The sequence below is a fragment of the Heloderma suspectum genome, chromosome 17, assembly GCF_057233095.1.
Source record: "Heloderma suspectum isolate Gila_16-S chromosome 17, 16-S_ref, whole genome shotgun sequence".
Lineage (NCBI taxonomy): Eukaryota > Metazoa > Chordata > Lepidosauria > Squamata > Helodermatidae > Heloderma > Heloderma suspectum.
This window is the reverse complement of record NC_139474.1, coordinates 1,182,307-1,202,129: the sequence shown is the minus strand read 5'-3', so window position 1 is coordinate 1,202,129 and position 19,823 is coordinate 1,182,307. Positions and strand designations below refer to the sequence as shown.

The 19,823-nt window shown below is 50.1% G+C and overlaps 1 protein-coding gene across 1 annotated transcript in view; it reads left to right on the top strand.

Annotated features, from left to right (window-relative positions):
- Nucleotides 1-2,438: 2,438 nt before the first annotated feature.
- IQGAP3 (IQ motif containing GTPase activating protein 3) overlaps nucleotides 2,439-19,823 on the top strand; it is a 56,539-nt gene continuing 39,154 nt past the window's right edge. The window contains exons 1-11 of the mRNA XM_084824480.1: nucleotides 2,439-2,450; nucleotides 3,885-4,272; nucleotides 5,713-5,796; nucleotides 6,564-6,828; nucleotides 7,608-7,816; nucleotides 10,137-10,224; nucleotides 11,831-11,987; nucleotides 13,153-13,230; nucleotides 13,312-13,388; nucleotides 15,665-15,732; nucleotides 19,653-19,766. Coding sequence (XP_084680606.1) covers nucleotides 2,439-2,450; nucleotides 3,885-4,272; nucleotides 5,713-5,796; nucleotides 6,564-6,828; nucleotides 7,608-7,816; nucleotides 10,137-10,224; nucleotides 11,831-11,987; nucleotides 13,153-13,230; nucleotides 13,312-13,388; nucleotides 15,665-15,732; nucleotides 19,653-19,766 — 1,540 coding nt within the window. The remainder of the gene's footprint in view (nucleotides 2,451-3,884; nucleotides 4,273-5,712; nucleotides 5,797-6,563; nucleotides 6,829-7,607; nucleotides 7,817-10,136; nucleotides 10,225-11,830; nucleotides 11,988-13,152; nucleotides 13,231-13,311; nucleotides 13,389-15,664; nucleotides 15,733-19,652; nucleotides 19,767-19,823) is intronic.

Here is a 19,823-nt window from a genome sequence, read left to right as displayed (position 1 = left end):
CTGCCTCCTGAACAATGTTATGGACCTCCATCCATAGTTCCTCAGGCACTCTGTCTATCAGGTCTAATCCCTGAAATCTATTCCTCACCTCCACTGTATATTCATCAGGGATATGATTTAGGTCATACCTGAATGGTTTAGTGGTTTTCCCTACATTCTTCAATTTAAGCTTAAATTTTGCAAGAAGCAGGTCATGATCTGAGCCACAGTCAGCTCCAGGTCTTGTTTTTACTGACTGTATAGAGCTTCTCCATCTTTGGCTGCAAAGGACATAATCAATCTGATTTCGATATTGACCATCTGGTGATGTCCATGTGTGGAGTCGCCTCTTGTGCTGTTGGAAAAGAGTGTTTGCTATGATCAGCGTGTTCTCTTGGCAAAACTCTATTAGCCTTTGTCCTGCTTCATTTTGTACACCAAGGCCATGCTTGCCTGTCATCCCGGTGATTTCTTGACTTCCTACTTTAGCATTCCAATCCCCTATGATGAAGAGGACATCTTTTTTTGGTGTTAGTTCTAGAAGGTGTTGTAGGTCTTCATAGAACCGATCAACCTCAGCTTCTTCGGCATCAGTGGTTGGGGCATAGACTTGAATTACTGTGATGCTGAATGGTTTGCCTTGGATTTGTACTGGGATCATTCTATCGTTTTTGAGATTGTACCACAGTACTGCTTTTCCCACCCTTTTGTTGACTATGAGTGCTACTCCATTTCTTCTAAGGGATTCTTGCCCACAGTAGTAGATATGATGGTCACCTGAATTAAATTCGCCCATGCCTGTCCATTTGAGTTCGCTGATTCCCAAGATGTCGATGTTCAATCTTGCCATCTCATGTCTGACCACCTCCAGCTTACCTTGATTCATTGATCTTACGTTCCAGGTTCCTAAACAATATTGTTCTTTACAGCATCGGATTTTCTTTTCACCACCAGACACATCCACAGCTGAGTGTCCTTTGGGCTTTGGCCCAGCCGCTTCACTCTCTCTGGTGCTACTTGGAAATACCCTCTGCTCTTCCCCAGTAGTATATTGGACACCTTCCGACCTGAGGGGCTCATCTTCCAGCGTCATCTCTTTTAGCCTTGGGATACGTTCCAAGGGGTTTTCTTGGCAAGAATACTGGAGTGGGTTGCCATTTCCTTCTCCAGTGGACCACATTTTGTCAGAACTCTCTGCCATGACCTATCCGTCTTGGGTGGCCCTGCACGGCATAGCTTATGGCTTCACTGAGTTACGCAAGCCCCTTTGCCACAACAAGGCAGTGATCCATGAAGGGGAATGATGTCTTTTACCTCAGGCCAAATTCCCTAAACCTTCACCCTAGCCGAATACACCCACAACCAAGTCCAGCTCTTGGACAGAATCTTTTTCTGACTCCCAACGCTTGTATTTATATTGTCACCAGCCACGCATGGTTACCCCACAGAGAAGGTATAGTTTAATATTCAGGCCTTAGCTGTGGACTACGTACAGTCTTCCTCTAACTCCCAGAGCTTTTATTTATGTTGTATTTATGACCGCTTGGACAGTTTATCTGGGTTTTGTACCACCTGCTTGTGTCACCTTCTTCTGGCAAGATTTTAGGGCAGCCTTGTGGTATAATACAGCCGCCCTACACCTGATCGTCACTAGCCACATAGGGTTACCCCACAGAGAAGGAATAGTTTAATATTCAGGCCTTAGCTATGCACTTTCTCCTCAGCTTTCCTAGTCCTTCTAAACCACCACCCACCAAACCTTCTCCCTCACTGACTACCACAAATGAACTCCAAGGGTAGGATCCAATGGGGACCATGTGCACCGAGCCCTTACTGCTGGCAGCCCTTCCAGGGGCAAGCCCTAAACAAGCGGAAACAAGTTTGTACTCTCATACAGTTGTCTTTTTGCCACGGCATACACCACACATCCTGACAGTTAACCCACATTCTGTGGTGCCTGGTTAGGGTTGAAAGGTAAGACAGAAGTCAAATTAATATTTATGTTTTCTCCCTTGTGCTCCTCTTACATGGTTTTACTATATCTCTCAAGAGTCAATGATGGCTCATTGCAAGTGAATGTGTGTTCAGAAGGAGGCTGAAATGGGTCCCCATTGTCAAAATCCTGGCTGAAGGTTTGGGATCTGGCAATGGAAAAAAAGAAAGAAAAGGGAAATTGATGTTTTTAATGTAGAATTTTGTTTTAAACTGATTTTATTATTGTATATCGCCCAGAGTGGCTGGGTGACCAGCCAGATGGGCGATTCGTAAATTTAATAAATAAATAAATAAACAAATAAACAAACACCTCTGTCGATCCTTAGCCCAGCACCCCCCTCCTCAGCTTACCTTGCTTTTGGATTGCGTGATAGATCTGCATGTTAAGTATTAACCGCTTAGAGATGTTATTATCTTGAGCAGGATAGAAGTACGATAAATACATAAAATAAAAAAACAGTAGGATGCACCCCCAGGCAAGTTGGCAGGGGAGGCCAGAGGACTCCCCATTGGACATCTGGCTGGCCACTCGGTGCAAGCAGACACTGGGCGAGATGGGGCCTGATCCAGCAGGGCTCCATGAATGTTTTTGTACACTAAGATCTGATAGAGCCTCCTTGGGCAGGTGTATGGCCACCTGTTGACCCCAGCAGCCAAGAATGGAGCTGCCATGGATGGAGGCAACAGACTTCTGAACAGCAGCTGCTGGCTACCAGCACCCCAGGACAGGCGTCCTGCTTGGGGCTTCATGGAGGCATCTGGACGCCTTGGTGACATTTTTAGTTCATTTTAGTTCCGCTGTTAGCCATGATATCTAAATATGGCACCTCCACATTCAGACAAAGTGTATCTCTGAAGACTGGATGCTGGGAATAAACAACAGAGGTTTATCTCATTTTATTTATTCATTACATTTTATACCACCCAATAGCCGAAGCTCTCTCAAGGACCACCACCTCCTCGTCCTGCACAGTGACAGCTAGCTGGCCATGTTGCTGAGAACAAGATGCTAGACTGCCAGGGCCCTTGGACCAGTCCAGCAAGGGCATAGCGCCTGAATACAAACATCATATGATGCCACACTTGGAATGCTGCATACCGTTCTGTGTTTCAGTGCTACAGCTCAGAAATAATATTGCATTGTTGGGGAAAGGGCAGCTCAGGTGATCGAGGGGCTGGAGCAACTCCCCTCTGAGGAAAGGTGAGAGTCTGGGATTGCTTAGCTTGGAAAAAAGGCGAGGGAGGGGAGACACGATAGAGGTGCGCGAAGTTACGCACGGTGCAGAGAAAGCAGAGAAGGAGATGTTTTTCTCCCTCTCATAATACTCGAACCCAGTCCCGTCATCCCATGAAGATGATTGGTGGGAGGTTCAGGACAGATACAAGGAAGAGCTTCTTCACACAGCATACCGTTAAACTATGGAATTGGCTACCACAAGATGTTGTGATGGCTACCAATTTGGATGGCTTTGAGAGGGAATTTAAAAAATTCTTGGAGGATCAGGCCATCAATGGCTACTAGTCCGGATATATATAATTTTTGTGAACTGCCCAGAGAGTTTCAGCTGTTGGATGGTATAGAAATGTAATAAATAAATACATACATGACCTCCAGTATCAGAGGCAGTTGCTGAGGAGCACGAGTGGGCTGTGGCTGTTGTGCTCATGTTGTGTTGTGGACATCTGGTTGGCCACTGTGGGAACAGGATGCTGGACCAGATGGGCCTGTGGTATGATGCAGCAGGGCTCTTCTGATGTTCTTATGGATGTTTAGGTTCCTATAGAGTAGTGTAGAACCTCCATGTTCAGAGGCAGCCTACTTCTGGCTGCCTGCTGCTGGGGGGGGGCAAACAGCCTATGTAGAGGCTGGCAAACCGGAGAAAGACCTGGTGTTCCTCCTCCAATCCCAGCCCAAGGAGGGGGAAGGTGCCGAGCACCTTGGGGACCCATTCTTCAATGTCAGGGCTGCCCATGAGGCACTGTGGGATTTCCCCAAGGCCTTGGAGGCTTTCTGCAAGGCCCAGGGCCACTACCACTCCATCCAGGCTGGTAGTGAGCCTGGCACCTATATGAAGATGGGCTACTGTTATCTAGGCATGGAAAACCCTTCGCGGGGCCACCCAGTGCTTTCTGGAAGCTGGCTGGGCCTATGCAGAAGTGGAGAGCCTGAAGGCTGCTGCAGGGGCCCTCAGCGAAGTGGCCAGCCAGATGCTGCAGAGTCGAGGGCCAGTGAGATTGTCAAGGTGTTGCACGTGTGCCGCTTGATATGTGAGCATATCCCAAACAGGGCCTTTCTCGGTACGTTTCACTGGAGGACGAAAGGAAGAGTACACATGGATGCACAAATGCAGTTTACTGCAGATACACGCAACTCTAAATGGGGCACTAGCAAGAACCAAAGGCTGTATAATCTCACCCTCTTCCCAGAAGCAGGAAGACCATTAGCCTCTGAATCCCATCTCCATCCCCTCGTCCCCATCCCATACCGTATCTAAGCCTAAGAGATGGAAATGAAATAGCCGCGTATTCTTCCCCTGTTTACCCCACCCGGATTCCCCCACCCATTCCTTTTTTGTCTGCCCTGTGTTGAATTATAGATTGTAAGTCTCCTGGGAAAGGGACCTGTACCCTCATGCTCTGTCAAACACTGCATACGTCCGTGGCCCTATAGAAATAAACAGTCCAGTACAAATGCAGAGCAAATGCACCCCAGAGAGATTCCTAGAAAGCCAATAGATGACGTGAGTGAATGACACAAGCTACAAGAGAAAACACCCACTGCCCTGAAAAGTGACACAACCATTTCCCCAGATTCACCTCCTCTTACTCTGCATCCCGGCTCCCTCTATCAAAACTTGGGCTGCAAACTTCTTGGGGCAGAGACACATCGTCTGTTTTAACAACAGCAACACAAACAACTTCATCACTTCCATCTCAGCCACTCCTCTATTTTCTGCATACTATCAAACTCTAGATTGCAAACTCACTGGCTGCCTGTTTGTTTTCTGCTTATATTACAAAAAACATAAAGCACCACGTAAAGCGCCATCGTACAGTGACGGCACGATATAATAACACTAATCATGACGGTATCATTAACTGGTCCTTCGTAAGAAGTCAGGGGGTCTTGAACCCGGGACTCTGGGAGCAGCCCTCCTCCTCCTCCTCCCTGCCTCCCCTTCAGTGCCTTGCTCTGAGGGATCCTTCCTCAGATGGCTGCAGTCCTGTGCACATCGGCCTGGAAGGAAGCTCCCTTGGGTGCTGCTGCTTCCAAGGAAACACACACGCGGAGGACTGCACCGTCAGCAGCCTGCACATTGTGCCACGGTTTTTGGTTGGTTCTGTTTTAGTAAGTCTAGGTTCCTGCTATCTTCATCGGGCAGTCGTAAGAAGGCTTACTCAGAAGCAAGTCCCGTTGACTTCAAGGAGACTTACTCCCTAATATGTCTGCATGGGCTTGCAGCCTTGAGCAATGAGGACCAACCCACTAAGCTCCGAAGCAAGCTTTTGAGTTCACCAGCAGCCTTCTTCAGGGTGGGGGTTAACGAAACAGAGGGGGTCAGGAGGGAACACGGGCGGGGGGTGGGGGAATATGTTCCTGTGCAAACTGCAGGTGGAAACGTCGAGATGGATCTTCCCTTCTATCCCCATCCCCGGCTGTTGCTTGCTTAGCTACGACCTAGCCTGAAGAAGAGCTCTGGCAGGCTGTAAAGCTTGCTCCTGCTTTGCTATTGTTAGCTGTCCCTCACAATGCCTTGAAGGTGGCAATCCTGCACTCGTGGACGTGGGAGCACGTGGCCCTCGAGGCCGTGGTTAGGGATGGTGCGGTGCACAGGTGGCACAGGCGCCGCTGCTGCTGCTGCTGCCACCAGGGCGGCCCAAGACATTCTGCTGCCCGAGGCAGAGGGCGAGGTGGCGCCCGCTCCAAGCACAAAAGCCCCCTGGGCCGGCAGTGGGCGATGGGGCAGCATCCTCCACCATGCCGGAGGGCAGCAGGGCAGCTCGGGGCTGCAGGGCAAGCAGCCTGGCACACACAGCTCTCTCCTCCAACACCTGGCTGCTGCCTCCCAGCCTCTGCTGCCTGAGGGGGTGCCTCAGTCTGCCTCATGGCAGGGCTGCTCCATGCCAGTCCCCCTCATTCGGGCAGCAGAGACCTGTTGTAGAATCATAGAACCGTGGGGCTGGAAGGGGCCAGCAAGGCCATCGAGTCCAGCCCCCTGCTCAGCGCAGGAATCCCAGCCAGAGCATCCCTGACAGGTGGCTGTGCAGCCGCGTCTTGAAGGCCTCCGGCGTGGGAGAGCCCGCCGCCTCCGCAGGGAATCGGTTCCGTTGTCGGATGGCTCCAGCAGCCAGGAGGCTTTCCCTGATGCTCAGCCGGAATCCGGCTTCCTGCCCCTTGAGCCCGTGATTCCGTGTCCTGCGCTCCGGGATGATCGGGAAGAGGTCCTGGCCTTCCAAGGGCTTGAAGAGCGCCGCCCTGTCTCCCCCCAGCCGTCTCTTCTCCGGGCTACACCGGCCCGGCTCCTTCAGCCTCTCTTCGCAGGGCTTCGCTTCCAGTCCCCTGATCATCCTCGTTGCCCTCCTCTGAGCCCTCTCCGGCTGGTCTGCCACCTGCGCTGCCCCGCGCCCGCCAAAGAGATCTGTGATCACAGGGGTGGCGAGAACCGAGCGGCCCCGGCGCCAGGCCGGCCAGTGGGCGTGCGCGCTGCCCTGCCAGGAAACTACAGCGCCCAGCAGCCCCCGCGGCGGCGGCCAGCTGGACGAGGGCGGCGGCGGCGGCGGGAGATTCAAACGTCCGCGCAGGGCCCGGCTGCAGGAGCGGCAGCGCGATGCAGCGCCCCGTGGACGGAGGCTGTGAGTGGGTGGGGCCGTGGGGAGAGGGGCCGTGGGGAGAGGGGCCGTGGGGGAGAGGGAGTGAGCCGAGCCGCCCATGCGTGCCGTGGGCGGGACCGGCTTTTGGGTCAGTTTGTAGGGTGGCCGCCTCGGCCACGTCCTGCACCTTCCCACCGCCCAGACCCCACCGACCCCTTCTGGCGGCCCTGCACGGCGGTGAGCCGCCAGCTCGTGTGAGCATACGCAGAGTTCCCGTACAGCACTCACAGTAAAAGTCAGGCAGCTGGCTGCAAGGGTCGGGGGTGGGGGGCTGCCGCAGCCCTCCGAGGAGGCCTTACAGGCTGTGCTGAAAAGCCCCGCGTTTCCTTAGTAATTGGCCTGGCCTTTAATTGGACTGACAACAGAGCAATGATCTGGCTGGACATCAAGAAAAGCCTCCTGACTGTTAGCGCAATACAATGGAGCTAGTTACCTAGGGAGGTGGTGGGCTCTCCCACGCTGGAGGCGTTCAAGACGAGGCTGGACAGCCACCTGTCAGGGAGGCTTTGACTTGGATTCCTGCACTGAGCAGGGGGCTGGACTGGATGGTCTTACAGGCCCCCTCCAAGCCTACGGTTCTATGATTCTGTGATCTGGGGTGTGTTTCCACACTATCAGCTTCACTGTGTTTGCAGCTTTGTTGTGGTGTTCCCCAATCGCATCTTCTCCTTCCATGCACTCCTGCCTGCTCTGATGCAAAGCTCTGTTGGGGGTGCGTGGACTCCGCAGGAAAAATGCCGTGGGCTTTGCTGGGGATTCAGCCTTCATGTGAATCTGTACAATCTGCGTGAAAAGAGACGGGGCCGTTCTGCACTGGGGGTCCGTCATGGTATGGATGAGCACGTGGCCTTGTGTTCTCCTGAGCTGGCAGCGCCTCAGGGTGGGAGTGGGTTCCAAGCCTTTTCCTTGGGGTCTGGTGACCAAAACACCTGTGCAAAGACAAGTAGGGAGTCTGAGCTTGAAAACACAGGTATGGAAAGATACCCCTCACCTAGGGAGACATTTCTGATGTTGGGAGTGGCAAGCAGTGGGGGAGTTCTGTTGCCTCTGTTGATTTGACCCAGTCTGTGAGGCAGTTCTCCCATTCTCATGTATCCACCCTAATGTGGCTGGCTGCAAAACAGCTTTACAGTGAACTTTATTTTCCTTTGAGTAATGCGGGAAGGGAGGGGGAATGCCCTACAATGGATCTGTTTACTTCAGGCAAAAGAGATGGTTGGGAACAGAGGGATCCTGGGAAATTGCACACCACCTCTGGCAGCCTGGCAAGGAGACTGGAGGTAGTGAGTCATGGACTTGACTGAAGTTGCTTGACTTCTGCTTTTCATAGGCTACATCTCACTCCCTTTATGGAGAAATATTTATTACCATCTGGGCCTGTGGTTGCTTTATACATAAACAGAAGAGAGGCATTGTGGCTAGATTATCGAGCAAACGAGGACTGAGTAGACCTGGGTTCAAATCCCTCTTTGGCCATGGAACTCCTTGGGCCTTTTGCGCTTTCCCAGCCTGTCCTGCCACCTAGGGTTGTTGTCAGTAGAAACTGAGGGGGTGGGAAGATTTCATACATTACCCAGAGCTCCTTGGAGAAGGGTGGAATAAAAGTAAGCGTGTATTGGAAAGATGAGATTTTAAGCTCCTTGGCCTCAGAGATCTCTCTTTCTTTGGAGTAACATACACCATAAATTATCCTGTAAATTGGTAGGGCTATATCAGTACTAATATCTTGAGTGGAAGCACCCAAAGAAACTGGAGGCAGTGAGAGAATATAAGGGAGAACTCAGTGAGAATGTTGACCCAGTATGCGGTACCTGTGAAAAAGGTGGATTCCATGTGTCACCTTTGGGGCAGAACCCAGGGCCAGATCCAGTGTCTAGGATTTACATTCTTTTAATATTTGGTTCTGGCTCAAGCCCCTGACCCAGGAAAAGACCTGGGTGAGACCCCAATCTGGATGTCTGGGTAGATGTCCCCACCCACAGATGTACCTGAGATGACCAAACCATAGTATTTATTCCAATTAACATTGTGAAACAGCAAAATAGCATGGGCAAAGTCACAGTGATATCTCCAGCTTCAAAGACTTACCACTTCTTCCCAAGGTCTAGATGCAGCAGTAAGTCTTTGTCCTTTGGCTTTACTTCTAGTTAACCTGAAAATGCCAGCTCAGCTGTTAACCCTTGCTTCTTCTGCCAAGATGCAAAAAATTAAGTGTGCTGAAATTACCTGAGCCAGTAGGTGGCAGCAGCAGTCTTTGGTAATTCCTTAAAAAAAAAAAAAGGAATGTATTGAAAAGATGGGTGAAAAAATGGTTGGCTTTGCATTTAAAGCCAACTCACCAAAAACAGACTCCCTGAACCTAAACACAAACCAGAACAGAGTTTGCCCTCGAAATCCGTACACCTTTGAAATGTGCAGTGCAGTTTGCAAAAAAAAAAAAAAGTGGACAAAAATGTATACATTTTAGACACCCCCCCTTCATTCATTGGAAAATTGTTTTAAAATGTGTATTTGCAAAAATGTGCACAAATTCTATTCAAAATTTTGTGTGGATGAAAAGAAATCTTGATCTGATGCAGAAACGAGACAGAATGAACTTAAAAGTGAAAAAAAAGGAGAAACCAAGCAAAGTTGAGCTTTACAGTTTCACCCATTCCTAGCTGAACTGCACGATCCAGCAAACAGCACAAGTCTTGGGCTTCAGAGCATGCACAGAATTTTTTGCAATACCCCTGAGAGTATTGGTTCCTTGCCAAGCATCTGTGCTCATTAGATTCTCAGGATCCCAAAAGAGAGCTAACACAAGGGCTATACCTTTAGACCTCCTTATACCTGAGACTCTTTACTGAGATGGAGTGTTGTTTGAACCCGTGGCAAAAGTAGCTGACTTTCTGATTCTCACACAGGGGGTTCTACGCCCGAGTCCAGAGTCCCAGATATTGGTTGATACAGGAACATGGAGCTTTGTTGCACATATTGTAACAGGTTAGCATTCTACACATGCTAGGAAAGGAATCAGAAATAAAACTGTCAAGAACATATTCCCCTCATACAAGTCTATTGACCCCACTTGGTTCTTGGTCATTACACCTAAAAAGGGATATTGGCCAGCAAAGAGTCCCTGACCAGGCTGCCCACTTGGCATTGGCACCGCCTTTTAAAGATAAGCTTCTGGTTTGAGAAAAGGAAAGGATGCAGGGTCTTGCAATATTTTCGGGTTCTGTGTGATTGTTTCCTTTCCATCAGTAACGCACGCTGTCTAAATAGCATGGCTTTGTTAATTTTCCCAGATGAGCGCCTTACAGCAGATGAAATGGATGAGAAAAGGCATCAGAACATCGCCTATCAGTACCTGTGTCATCTAGAGGAAGCCAAACGGTGAGGCTGCAATTGCCATGGCTTTGTGAGAGTCTCGGAGTGCCCACAGACTGCAGCTTCCCAGACTCCCCCGCTTTGGGGTTGGGCAGCCAGGCTGTGGAGGTACAGTCTGGCACCTTACAACTGCAGGGCTTAAGATTCTGGCTTGTTGGGAGAGGAACAATCCAGAGTTTCCGGTTTGGATGTCATACTCAACCAGGGCTGCACCCCCCCCACCCCCCGCCAGCAGCCAAAGCGGCTGCAGCCAAAATTCCAGCAATTCTGCTGAGAAACCGGGCACACAGGGAGCGGGCCGTATGTTGCCCGAGTGTCCCTGGCTTGTTTCTCCTTTGCCACTGGCAGGCAGAGCCAGCGGGAGCAATTGAGTAGGGCGTACCAGCGCAGTTGCTCATTCATCGTAAGCCCAAATTTTTAAAAAAATCTGGCTTATTATGATGTCTGAAAGCAGCTGTTGCCTGGCTGCACGTGGTGATTGTGCCCTTTCCTGGTCATCCCATCTTTAAAAAGGATATTGTAGAGCAGAGGAGACCTCTCTCACCCCAAGGACTGCATTCAGTTTTGGAGCAGTCCTCAGCAACTGCGTTCCCCAGGGGCAAAGGGACAGACACACCAGCATCTTGTAGCCAAAAGCTTGTGCTGCTGGGCACGAAGCCTTTGGAGAGGCATTTCTGCCTTTTAGAATGGAGAAAAAACTGCACAAAAGCCAGGACACCACCGAGCAATCCATGGTGGGGGGCAGGGGGTGGGGCCTTTGCGGAACACTGGAAGGCTGGATGGGGACCCCGGGCTTTGGTTCCCGCCCCTGTTGTAAACCTGGGAAAGGGCAGTCCAGGCAGAGATGCTTCCCTGCAAAGGAAGGCGAACATATCTGGTGCTTTGCCGTTGAGAAAAAAGGCAACCAAGGGTGCTCCAATAAGGCAGCCTCCCCCAGCCTGGCGCCCATTTTACTACAGCTCTCATTGTGATGGGAGTTGTAGTCTGGGGCATCTGGAGGGCGCCAGGCTTGGGGAGGCTGTGCTAAGAGTCTAATGATGCAGCTGGGTCTTTGTCCTTCCCTCCCTCCCTCCCTCTCCCACACAATGGAACTTTGGGTCCCCCAATGACAGAGGTGGGCAGGAGGTTCTGGACAGGCCAAAGAGGCAGTGGGGCCTCCTTTGGCAGTGCGCACGGATTGCGTAGCGCTCCCTGCCACAGATGTGCCAATGGACTCTGGCCTGGATGTCATGGGATTAGGCAACGTTGCGGGAGAGGAGGAGTGCTCCATCGGGGCTTGTCCGCCATCGTGGCTGAGTGGAGCCTCCATGGACAAAGGCAGTTTACCACTGAACGCCAGTTGCTGGGAGGGGGGTGGGCAGGCAGCGGGCGGGCTTTTGCCTGAACATTCTGCTTGTGGGCTTCCCATGGGGCATCTGGCTGGCCCCTGTGGCAAACTGGCTAGAAGGGGCATTGCTCTGATTCGTTGGGACTCTGCTCGGGAGGAGTGGGAAGGCCCTTCCCCCAATGCCTGTGGAAATCGTGGAAGCTGCCAGGGAGAATCCAGCAAGCGGACGGTGGTCTACGGGGAGCAATGCCAACCCACCGTCCCCATTGTCTCTGCATGTGCCAGCTGGATGGAGGCCTGCCTGCAGGAGGACCTGGCCCCACCGATGGAGCTGGAGGAGAGCTTGCGGAACGGCGTCATCCTGGCCAGGCTCGGACACTTCTTTGCGCCAGGCGTGTGTCCGTTGGGAAAGATCTATGACCTTGATCAGGCCCGCTTCAAGGTGAGTGCCGTGCTATCGGGTTCTCGCCCAGCTTCCCTCCGCCTGGGGCCCTCCAGGTGTGTTGGACTGCAACTCGGGTCATTCCCAGCCAGCATGGCTGCTGGGAACTGCAGCCCCAACATCTGGAGGGCCCCAGGTTTGGGGGGGCTAATCCAGGAGATGGCTGAAGCTGGGCCCCCGGAGTTTCCCTCCCGGCTTCCCTGGTCTCGCTAGGGCCCGCAGCTCGTGCGCCCGAGGAAGCACCTGCTTGGCTTGCTGAGGGTCCCTGGTCCCAGCAGCCACGCCGGTTAGGAGGGTTCCAGGTCACGGGCCCAGGAAAGAGACAGCGCTCTTTCTGTTGTCGGAGACGATACTCCTGGCAAGGCAGACCCAGTGCTATCAGGCAGCGTCCTTGTTTGGGAGGCCTCCTAGCCCCGTGGGAGAACACAAGCTTTGCGCGCACGGGAGCCCAGGTTTGAGCCCCCGCATCGCAATTCGAGCTCACAAGACCTTGGGTAGCGGCACTGGGAAAGATCCGTCTCTGAGGCCCTGGAGTGCTGCTGCCAGTCAGAGGTGACCGGGCTGGTCTAGATGAGCCTACAGTAAGACTCTGTGTCAAACTGCTTCCCTTGTTACCATGCACTAGTGATGTCCAGGCTGGACTACTGTAATGTGCTGTATGTGGGGCTGCCTTTGGAGATGGTCTGGAAACTTCAGCTGATGCAGAATGTAGCCCAATCATTGGTGGGGGCAAGGTGGGCAGATCACAGCAGCTATACTGCACCAGGGCCAGAGAAGGCTATGCTCCATCTCCTCATTCGGTTTATTGTTTGCGTGCTTGGAGGAGTGGGGTGAATAGGCCGCAATGGCAAAGAGGCGGTGTGGCAGGGCCTGGAGGTTCTGGGGCTGGGCAGTGACCCCCTGCAGAGCTGTGGGCCTTGGCAGATGCCCAGCAATGCCAGCCCCTGGCACGGCCTTGTCACCGGATGCCACACAGCCACCAGCCTCCCAGCTCCAAGACTGGGATCACTGCTCGCCTGTGGGATGACCCCCGCCCTGCTTGGCAGCTGCAAGGCTTGGGCCGGCTGTGCTCACAGGGTGCCCTTGTGGGTGAGAGTGTGGGCCCTGGACTGGACTCAAGTGCTGTCCGAGCTGAAGCGCTTCTTCTCCTTCATTTGCATTTAAGGCATGTGGGCTACACTTCCGTCATACAGACAACATCAACCGGTGGCGAGACGCCATGAGCCACGTTGGATTACCCACGGTAATGCCTCCCTGTTCCACCCTGCCTGTGCCTGTGAGCCTTCAAAGGCTGTGATGTGACCATTTCTCCTGCTCTCCGCAGATCTTTCATCCTGAGACGACGGACATCTACGACAAGAAGAACATGCCCCGTGTGGTATATTGTGTTCATGCTTTGAGGTGAGAGGAGAAAAGGGGGGATAGGGGGGCACCTTTCAGAAACAGGGATTCCTTTGGTGTCTGGAGCTCATCTCTGCAGGCAGCAGCAGAATAGGGCAGGACCATGGACTGTGCCGCTTCAGACTAGCCAGGCGTGGGGGGCCTGAGCAGTCCTGCAAGTAGGAAACAAGTAGAACAGGGAGGAGCTAGGTTAGAGCCTTCTTCCTTGATTTACTAGCTTTCTGCTTGCAGGATGTTTTTTCACAGAGGAACAATATTTAAAAATGTGAGCTGCGGGGCCTGGTCTGTAAGCAGCTAAGTTGGGGCTGTAAGAGCATTGCTTTCCTGCCCATCTCTTATTGATGCACCCAAAGGTGCACAAGGTTTGCGTAATACAGCAGGGCCGTGATCTGCTGTCTGCCACAGCGACAGAACCACAAAACGAAATGAATGCGAAGATCCACTTAACCTATTGGCGGATGGCATCTAGCTGTTTGTTTCAAATCTGGCCGAGGCCTTACCTGCCCTAAGACAGACCCTGGCTAAATTTTAAGTACTAACTGACTTAAAGATAAATTATGATAAATCTGAGCTCCTTTGGTTAAACACCCCATTACTCATAGAAACAAGGCTCCAGTCTTTCCAATTTAACGCTTAGGCATTATGGCCTAAAATAGTTAGGCATCTTGATTCCAAAAGACTTCCACCAGTTTCCAAAAATTACACCTCATTGATGAAATGGCTTAAGCAAGCACTGCAAACCTGGGATAGCTTGAGAGGTTCGATGCTGGGCACACTGACCTCCATAAAGATGGTTGTTCTCTCTAGACTTCTTTTTCTCTTCCAAATGATCCCTGGCCCTCCCTCTGAAATCAGACTGGAAAAAATGGTGAGACCTCGTCGAGCACTTTAGTAATAAAAGAAAATGTCTAGGATCACGAGCAGCACTGTACAGAAACCAGGTGAAAGGCGGGTTTGCTGTTCCCAGTCTTAAATTGTATCCAACAGCATTCCAAACTAAGCAAGTAATACACTTCCAAATAGATGACTACCTTCCATGGGTCTTCATGGAGACCTCAGGTGCTGCTGTCTCCCTCTTCCACCAAGCAATCCTGTTTATCCTGGCTACCCTGGGCTGAAGTGCGGGCCCCTCCCTGGGTTGCTCCCGCTTCAGAGACCCCAATAAATATCCCCATTGTAAGGCTTCTCTTCCAAAGCCACAACAGCGATGTTGGAAGAGCTCTTAGAGCAGGGAAAGGACTGTGCTCCAAGACAGTTGTTTTGTTTTTGCCTTGCAGGTGTCTCCTGCAACTCATTTTGCCTGTGCAACTCTTTTGAGTTCTTTAGTGGCTGATATATATCAAGGGCACATTCAGTCCAGGGTTAATTTTCTGAAAATCTACTAATTATTACTAAACTTACCACTACCCCTGCTGTTATATTTTATACATTAAAGCAAAATTTTCCTCTTGAACATATTGGGAAGAGACAGGGTTGTGCCTGTTGTCCTAAATCTCTTGTTTCTTCCAAATGTTAGTGAAATCTGTTTTTTTTCTTTTGGGGTTCTTTTTGAAAGGTAGAGCTCTATAGGTTTGTTTCTTCTTCTCCTTGTTTACATTTTTATCCTACTCATACTTTTTTATCCCATAGATTGCTTGGGGCCGTGTGCAAGTTCCTTTCCCCATTCCCAATGCTTTTCTCAGGGAGGCTTGGCCAAAAGAGAATGACCAGTATTTTATTTATCTATTAAAACTATTTCTATGCTGCCTTTATGGAGAAACCAATAAATGCGGTTTACAAAAATATTTTTAAAAATCACAGACAAATAAAGACACAGTAAAACCTTAAACAGCCTTAAAAACCGCAGTGGTTGTAGTGTTCATTAGGAAAGATTGTGTACTTGTTGGTTTGGGTGTGAGGAAGAATATTTATTTAAGGCAGCCTTGCAAACTGAGTCCCCCAAAGCTACTAGCTCACAAGAATCTCCCCATGAATGCTACTGTAGGTCATTTGTGGTACATCAGCAGCTGGGGGCATGGGGGAAGATGCCTATCCTCATCCAATTTGTGAATTGTTACTTCCTCCCTTGGAAGGTGACCCTCCTTTGCCATTGATGTGTTGATCTTTACAAGCCTGATAGAATAGAATAGAATAGAATAGAATAGAATAGTAGGGTTGGAAGGGGCCTACAAGGCCATCGAGTCCAACCCCCTGCTCAATGCAGGATCTAGAAGTCCTGTGCATGTCTATAAGCAAATCCATATTCTTCTCTGATTTGTCAATGTCTTGCCTCCTAGTTTATACCTGTTCAAACTTGGGCTGGCTCCCCAGATCCAGGATTTGTATGGGAAAGTCAACTTCACAGGTAAGGCCTTCCTAGGAGGAGTGTTGGGGGTTTCCCTTGTTAACACTTAAACAGTTTGTGAACTGTTTGTGGGGAGGATGGGGCTTCATTGGGCATTTAAACAGGAATCCAGCTTTGAATGTTTAAGTACCCAGTCCCTGGCACTCACACGGGTCTTGGGAGCAGGCTTGGGAGAGAGTCTCTGCCTGACAGAACAGTCCTATGTGTGTTTACTCAGAAGTAAGTCCTACTGAGTTCAATGGGACTTGAGTGCCAAGTACTGTATGTGTTGTATCTGGAGTTGAAAGGTGGAGGATTGGCATTGCCTTCTTTAAAAAGACATTATTCTGCAGCATGTTGCAACACTTATGGCTCAGCCCAGATTGGATAGTTTAACAAAATTGGAACAAGGGGAATTATCAACACCTATAGAGGATATCATTTGGCATTTTAGTAAAAAAGATCTTGCTCTTGTCAAAACTAATCCTTGCATTTTTTAATTATTTCTATACTGCCTTTCTGAAACCAACCAAGGCAGTTCACAGATATATCAGAACATAAAAACTGCAGCAGAATGCTTTCAAAATTGGCAGACTGCTGGATGGAGCATCTGGTTAGTGAGATATAATGTTTATAGCTTGCTGCCACCCCACCTCCCTGCCCCTCCAGCTCGAGGCTGTTGCACCACGGAATAACCTGGTGGACAGAGCTAGGTGAGACACACTCCCCCCTCTTCACTCAGCCAGGTCTCCATGCTACAAGTCAGGCCAGCATTTTTATCCAGAATCAAATCCTGGATGATTGATGTTTTCCCTGTGACGTGACCTGGCATTGAAAAGCAGGCCTTTGAGGCTGGAAGGTCTATCTTCGCTGTCACTGTGGTTTTCTTGGCTAGATTGCAGCATGAAAGGAGGGGAGGAAAACCACCAGCCAATCCTCCTTTCCCTGGAATGGGCAGGTCAGAATCTCCCACCATCTCTCTCCTGCCGGTAGTGACCTGACTAGTGGCTTTCAAATGCTCCCCATTCCCCTCATCTCCAAAACGCGTCTTCAAGGCCCACTAAAACAACAGCACAACCTCTTCCTAGACTTCAAAGTTGAAAGATCCAGGCAGTGCAGTCTTCCCGTTAAAATTTCCTATGCCTCCACATCACCTGCATGTATGCGCCCATGCTCTCACCAACACACACACACACGTGCAGAGCAAACCCCCCCCCCCCACACACACACAGCAACTACAACAAATGATCCGAGTTGGATGCCCTTGGCTCTAGGTCACCCTAAGGGGCTTGAAAAGGGACAGCCTTCTTTGGTTTCACCCCTTAGGTTGTGACCCCATCACGGTGAGCTCGCTACCCAAGGGCAGCGTCTCTTATAGCCCCGAGCTCAGCACTGGCCCAGTGAGGTCGGGGCACCTGGCAAAAGTGCTCCCTGGAGAGGCTGTGGGACTCTCTAGGGAGCAGGAGGCCCTCTGGCAGCAAGGTCTACTCATGAGCAGGGTGACAGGCAGAGGAGCAAGCAGACAGCAAGAGCCCACTGCCTGTCAGTCCCTGGGCAGCTGATCTTGCTTCCTCCCCTTGGGTATTGGTAATTTAGACCCAACTTGGCAAACATTTAAAAGTAAATTAAGTCCAGGGCTTTCTCCTCTTGCAGCTATTAATTAGAATTAGACAAAGGCCAATTTGGAAATATAGGATGATGGGAGGAAGCTGATTGAACGGAGTTGAGGAAGGCACTGTGAAAGGGGTTGATAAAGTCATCAAGGCAAATTAAGCATGAGGTGTTGAACTCCCTTGTTCCAGCACCTCCAACTGAAACATGTAGTCAATCAGTTATTGCAAAAATGCATTTTTTTGAGAGACTGTTCTGAGTCTGAGAACATGATCCTCTCTCAGAAATCCAAAGGGGGTTATTGAGCTGTATGTATAGTGAAAGTAGTGCTTGTAGACAATCAATAGCAAGTTCGATGGGAATTAGATCTCTCCAGAAGGATTTCTTTACTAGTATGGAAATGGATTTGGAAAACTATACTTTCTACAACATTGTGTATAAATATTAAGGAGAGATTGTACAAGTTGATTTGTAGATGATAATTAACCCCTTCAAGATTAAGTAAAATCTATCCAGAAGTGAGCAATAAATGTTGATCGTGTGATTCAGGGAAAACATGTTCATCATGGGTTTTGGTCATGGATCTTGATCTTGGGGGGAAAAATAAGAATATAACAGGCTATGATTTACCATTAGACCCAATGGTGTTATTATTTTGTGATGGTTAAGGCAATAGTGCATGTAGAAGACATAGAGCTAATCGTGTATTTATTAGCAGCAGGCTGTATGGTTGTCTCCTAATCTGTCTTTGAGATATGAATGGATCAATAGAATCTAGGGTATGGCATATAAGGTGAAATTTACAAATGGTAAGAGTTAGGGAACATAGAAGGATAACGGGTTAACAGAAATACTGAATAATAAGAGTCCAGGGTATAGTAAATCTGTACTTGGTGAAATTTAAGGTGTAGATGAGGAAGCTCTTTTCCCGAAAGGCAAGAGACTTATATTCTAGCTCTTTATAGTATTGTATGTAAACTTGGATATTTCTTGGCCGATGATGATGAAGAATATTATTCTCTGTGTCTACCGAAAATAATCATCCACTCAGTGTGCCTGTCCCAGCCAGCCACTCAGCCTGATATGGGAAATGTTTTGCTGCCCTGTGCAGGCCCTGAGTTTGGCAGGGCACGTTCCATCTCAGGATGATTAAGAAAGGGATCGAAACTAAAACTGCCAGTATCATCTGCCCTTATGCAAATCCATGATGCAGCCGCACTGGGAATATGGAGTACAGTTCTGGTTGCTCCATCTCAAAACAGGTTTGTGGGAGAAGGGCCGTGGCCGAGTGGTAGAGTGCCTGCTCTGCGTGCAGACGGCCCCAGGGTGCATCTCCAGGGGCAGCTGGGGAAAATGCCTATTCAGAATCCTAGAGAATTGCCGCCAAGTCAGTATAGGGTCAACAGTGCTGGACTAGAGAGGCCGCTGGTCTGAGTCGGTTTGAGGCAGCTTCTTACATTCTACTGCAGCGCTGGAGAAGGTGCAGAAAAGGCAAAGCAAACCAGGGGCGATGTTTATTGACAAGCTGAAACCTGATGTCAGCATGAAGGATGAGAGGACACCAGCCATGATTTTTATTACTGCGGCTCGATTGGCTGTTGAATGCAAGTGTTGATGGTTAATCCCTGTTCCCTCACTGAGGTCTGGCCTGTCCCTGACTGGTTCTGGCTCACCTTAGAAGTGGTATTGTCGCGTACGCTTATGTGTGACTGAAGCTGGTGTTTTATCCCGAACCGTTTCACATTTTAAAATCTGTGTGTGTATGCGTGTTTTAAAACATGAAAAGCTTTTAAATTTTAGAATTAAAAATAAATACATTTATAAAATATTTAAACCGGACGCACTACTGGTGGCTGTAGGTTTTTTTTTCCCCCCAAGCCTTCAAGTATTGGCACCTTCGCTGCAAGGAGAGGCTCTGTGGTTTGGCGCAACTAAGGGGTGGGGGGAGACAAGACGGAGCAGCCTTCCCCAGCCTGCTGGCCCCCAGCTGTGTTGGACTGCAGCTCCCATAATTCCCAGCCAGCTTAGCCCGGTTGGGGAAGGCTGTGATAGCAGGCTGTGAACTCACGCATGTCCTGGAGAAAGTGGGCAGAGAGAAGTTTTTGTCCCTTTCCAATACTGCAAGAACCAGGGATCACCCAGGGAAATGGACTGGAGGAGGAGGAGGGCGCTGATGGCCATGGCGGCTCCATAGGGCCGCTGTGTTCAGGGCCAGCGTTCTTTGGAACGGTGGGGGCAAAAGTGGGAGAGTTCTCAGTCATAGTTAGTGCTGCAAATCTCCCCTTGGCGTGACGATCGGAGCCTTTTCCCCACTGCCTGTTCTCTTCTAGATGAGGAAATAAACCATATGAAATGTGAGCTGGAGAAATACGGCCTGCAGCTCCCATCATTCAGCAAGATTGGTGGGATCCTTGCTAATGAGCTCTCTGTGGATGAGGCTTCAGGTATGCAACTAGGCAGCTTGGAGGGGGAGGAGGGTGTGCGTGTGCATCAACGGCTCT